The sequence below is a fragment of the Anneissia japonica genome, unplaced genomic scaffold, assembly GCF_011630105.1.
Source record: "Anneissia japonica isolate Jap-2015-1 unplaced genomic scaffold, ASM1163010v1 scaffold3019_len273136_cov204, whole genome shotgun sequence".
NCBI classification, from domain to species: Eukaryota; Metazoa; Echinodermata; class Crinoidea; order Comatulida; family Comatulidae; genus Anneissia; species Anneissia japonica.
The window spans coordinates 153788-159081 of NW_022756235.1; the positions used below are offsets into that span (position 1 = coordinate 153788).

A 5294-nucleotide genomic window follows, 5' to 3' on the forward strand; every position below is an offset into this window, starting at 1 on the left:
AAAAATCACTCAAAACGCACTTATTCCAACAATAACATGAAGCGCCACTGATAATCACTTCGGTTTTTTAAATGGCGCTATATAAGTTCTTACCTTATTATTATTATTATTATTATTATTATTATTATATTATTATTATTATTATTATTATTATTATTATTATTACCTGCGGTGTTTAGGTTTTGCGTAAAATATATGGATCCATCGGAGATGATGAAGATATTCTGACTAATGTGGATCTATTTTATGCATATTAACTAAATAATGAGGACTATTTTAAAAATGTTGACTCATTTACACTAAAATCTACTGTACCGTAACTATTAATTGTGGACTAATCTTTTAAAATGTAGACCTTTGCATGCGATAAACTGAATAATATGGACCATTATAAAAATCTGGACCCATTTAATGCGTATAAACTCCATAATGTTGACCATAAAATATTGGGACCCATTTTACTCTAAAATCTAACTATTCGGACCCATCTTTTAAAATGTAGACCTATCCATGCTTTTAAACTGAATAATGTACACCATTTTAAAAATCTGGACCCATTTTACACTGAAAACCAGGGGTGGCGCCAGGATTTGCCTGACGGGGGGAGGGGGTTTCGAAAGTGGTCAAGGGGTCGAAGCCCCCGAAAATTTTGACAATTTAGGGGGTTTCAAAGGATTATTTAATTGATTTTGGAGTCTACTAATATGTAGAAAATACATATAAATTTTTTTCTCCCCCCCCCCGCTGGCGCCACCCCTGTGAAAACCTAATAATCCTTTTAAAAGGTGGAGCCATTATTGCGTATAAACGCAATAATGTGGGCCATTTTAAAAATTGGAAGAAGCCATTTTACATAAATATAACTCATGTGGGCTAATCTTCTAAAATGTGGTCCCATTCCAAGCGTATAAACTGATACCGTAAGCAGTATCGACCATTTTAAAAATCGGTAACCGATGTGGACGAATCTTTTAAAAAGTGTCACATTTCATGCGTATAATCTGAATAATGTGGAGCATTTTAAAAATTGGGAATATTTTTACACCTTAAATTAAATATGGAAATAAGAAAATCAGGCCAAATTAAGCGGTCCCCGACGACCCTGCTGAAAATTCTCCGACAGGGGGTTCCAGGTGGGTGGTTAAGAGGTCCCCGACGGGGGTCCATTGTCCCCCTGGAGCCACCGCTAGCGCCGCCCCTGTTTTATACATGCCCATGTGTATCTTATTAGCCTTTCCCGATTATTTTTTCAAACACCCTTTCAATGTCTTAGCATATTCATATAGGCCTATGTACACAATTTTTAAAATTAATTTTCCTCCAGAGTCTGGATTGGTCTAGTAAATATAAAACATTGTAAGTGCACTTAATGTTTGCGTGATAAAAATATTCACATGTTATTCAAATATGAATGCTACGTTTGATTTATAGTATTGACATGAGTTATTTTCGTCCACAGTTGTAAGAGGCCGAATATTAAGTTCTCGTCAAGTTCCCTACAACTCGTCAAATGGTCAGTTGCTTGAGGATATCGGTGACGTCGAATCTTTAAACGTAACATTTGGACACTATGACGTAATCAAGATGGGTACAATATTCAAGGTCGCAGTTAGAAACGTTTACAAGGGGTTCGAGTATGTCGACGAAAACTCCGAAACAGAAGTCTTTACGACGGCCAACACAAACTTGATGTCAAGAAAAAAGGCGCGAAAGACATATGTTCTGACAGGTGAGAGTTACCGTCTGTTTATACGCACTACCTGTCATTAAATTCTGTATCTTTACGACCTTGCTTAATGGCTCTTCAGTTCTGAGGCCTATGCTAGAGGTAGGTTTCAATATGAGCTTTTTGGCATAGCATGTTTACATCTTATAGCAGGCTGTATTTTAGCCGTATCAATTCAAGTGAAAAAATAAATATACATAAGATTATTTATAAATCACCAAAAATGATTTGCAAAATTGATACCCGAATACCTTGGCCACCATCGGGGTTAAAGTGATATCAATGAAGGCCTACGTTATATATCGCATGGTCGACGGGTGAGGTTAGAAACCCTTCCAGGTGATCGAGACAGGTAAATAAATAATACATGTGTATAGCCTAGCGAAATTGATGACAATTACATAGACAGTAGCCTAACTTTGACAGCAACGTCACCGATAATGACATCATCTATCATTGTAGTGCTACCCCCATAGATAAATCTAAGAACACTAATCAACGAACTGTAATCGGTAGTTATCATCATCGTCATCACCATTAATCATCGCCACCATCATCTTCATCTTCATCATCATCATCATCATCATCATCATCATCATCATCATCATCATCATCATCATCATCATCATCGGCGGCATCATCATTTCCTGTGTTCGAGAGACATCTTCAATCGAAGTGGTAGTCTATAACTCATACCGTTAAGAACCTATCTTCCGAGAATGCACATTAGGCCTAATGTATTGTCGTAATAGGCCTAGTAAGCTTGCCTAATGAAAATCGCATAAGTATTACGTAACTTTCATCTATTTACACTGTCTATAATACATTGTGCACAGGCTTTGTCCATCGCTCTAGTATCCCGATGGAATACAGTCATTGTTCCTGGTTATTCGAACGGGATCAGAATCCATTTGTTGAAGGCTATCTAAACTTCCTCAGCGGCTGCAGTTGGATTGACGAATGGAAGCGGCTTACACCCGAACAGCGACTGGCAATCAGTCGCTATTACAAAAGAAATTGTGGATGCGAGGTGAGAATAATATAGTCCTATATAATAGGAGAATATTTATAAGATAGTAATTTGTAATTATAACATGTTTGCCAAAATAAATAAACCGAGAAACAGAATGTGACATTTTATTTACAAAAGCTTTTCAGCACCATTGTGGCCTAAACTTTAAAAACTTAATAAAACAAGTTATTTATTGCACATTTTGAACTATCGCAAAGTTATCAGCTTTCCATTGACACATTGAAGTCCGTGCTGTCTTCAAACCTCTTACCAAAATCGATTGACAACTTAAATCTGAACAAAACGACGCATCTCAGTGATTAGTTGTCCCAGATGATTAGTTAATTAGCCAATTCGTAGTTAGAACTGCGCATGCACACAGCATAGGTTTATGTCGATTGAACATGGACACGGGCATGCGCAGTACATACACACAGCATAGGTTTATGTCGATTGAACATGGATACGGGCATGCGCAGTACATACACACAGCATAGGTTTATGTCGATTGAACATGGATACGGGCATGCGCAGTACATACACACAGCATAGGTTTATGTCGATTGAACATGGATACGGGCATGCGCAGTTCAAACTACGAATTGACTTATTAATTAGGCCTATTAGTATGCGTTTTGCCTTGAAAGATAACTTTTAATTTGAATTTAAATTACCGTTTGACCAGCTAATCTTTAATTCCATATCGGACTTCGAGTTTGTATAATATTCCCGGATGCAAATCACTGACCATTGAAAAATGTCCGGTATAAGGAAAGCCGGAAATAAAGTACCGGTCGGTCTATTATTAGAAAGATTAATATCAAAACAGCGTCGGTTAAATTCGTTATGGGGTCAATGAAAGGACAATTTGACCATTGTATGAAACTCCTAAATTTTCTATTAATTCCAAATATGTTTTATGGAGTGGAGGCCTAGGTTGAAGAAGTTCTCCAAATACAGAATTAAAATTTATATACGACATTGACGAGGTTCTCCATACGAAACTGAACTTCATATGATTTATTATTGGACCCAGACAAAGTAGGCCAATTTTCACTTGACGAGATAACGTGATGCGGTAACGGTAAAACAATATGTCTGTAAAACAAATTATAGTTCATTTAAAAGATGTACTAAGCAGCTTGGCTAATCACATTAAACGTAAATGTTAGGTCGATAGGGGGCCCACAGAAAGCTAAGCGGCGGTGGTCGATGGTGTTTTTAGAAGCTTCATCTCATTGACATACAGTAGGCCAACTCATTAAATTTAGGCTAATAGTAAATCACACATGGAATGAACAAACTGATAAGCTAAACACTGCATAAAATGTCAATCAAGTTACACACACACACATTCGGTGCCTTCATGTTTGCGTCATTACCAATGAAAAATATATTGAATTTGAATTCAGATGTCGACACGGCCTACATTTTATCATCATCTTCAGTTACCTTGTCTATCTTTCCTTGGTATCGCTGGTGTGTGTATATTTATGTATGTCATAGGTGTAGTTCATTAAAAGTACTGTCGAGACAGTGATTACAAGCAATCCCTAGTTTTTTTTTTTGTTCATAATAAGTATTATCTAGTGATTATATAAAGGAGCTATAAACATATATGAAAATCCGGGCTCACATGGCGATCGGCCGATGCGGTTCTGTAGTGACCGTAACGTGACGAGCGTGACGAATCGATTTCAGCGACGATACGCACAAAGTTCTGCCACCGACAATCAGCAGACGGCGTCACATCGTCAAGCGCTAAATTCGTCAGCCGACCGTCAACGAGCGACGCTGTGTGTGCCCGGTGTGACAAACCTTTCTTGATGTTTCATACGAGTGTAAAAATCTTAAAAAAACGATTTATATTCAATCTATAGATAGTTCGATGTCACGGGAGACAGTGGGACCCACATAGCTATTGTTCTGGTGATTTAAAGACGACAGCTAATGGCCACGGATGTACGATGAATCTGGTAAACGAGATATTTACATTGAGCCGGCAGGTGTGTGTCCGACGGAAAGGGGAACCATGCAGGTGGTTTACAGTGCCTACCAAGACGGAGCAAACAGAACAGGCGTGAGAGCGAAGCTCGGAATAAACGTTATGAACAAAATAAACTTTATGAACATGATAACATGACATTGTATCATTTCGAAAATTCATTCTGTGACAAACCATCTCGATTCCAAGCAATTCAAGGCCACTCAAGATAAACATCACCAAATAAATGCTACAATGAAAGTAAAAAACGTCGATGATGTAGTATTTGACGTATGCGTCTGTTAATACATTAACATTAAATGAAATTCCTGTCTCTTATACACATCTAGATGTGTATAAGAGACAGAGTTAGAACTGCGCATGCACACAGCATAGGTTTATGTCGATTGAACATGGAGGGGGGGGGGGGGGGGGCACGAAGGTGAAGGGGGGCTCGATGATCAGTTGAGAGGCGCTAATTCGCAAAATAATGTGATTTTAGGTGTAGATACGCCACTGCAAGCAAGGTAATTCAACAAAAGGACGCACATCTCCGCTCTCGAACATAGCGC

At 38.1% G+C, this 5294-nt stretch overlaps 1 protein-coding gene across 1 annotated transcript in view; it reads left to right on the plus strand.

Moving 5' to 3' along the window:
* Positions 1-5045, plus strand: part of LOC117124150 (metalloproteinase inhibitor 3-like) — a 14167-nt gene extending 9122 nt beyond the window's left edge. Inside the window, exons 2-4 of the mRNA XM_033270297.1 lie at positions 1460-1729; positions 2563-2756; positions 4619-5045. Of these exons, the coding sequence (XP_033126188.1) occupies positions 1460-1729; positions 2563-2756; positions 4619-4822 (668 nt within the window). The 3' untranslated portion in view covers positions 4823-5045. The remainder of the gene's footprint in view (positions 1-1459; positions 1730-2562; positions 2757-4618) is intronic.
* Positions 5046-5294: the final 249 nt, after the last annotated feature.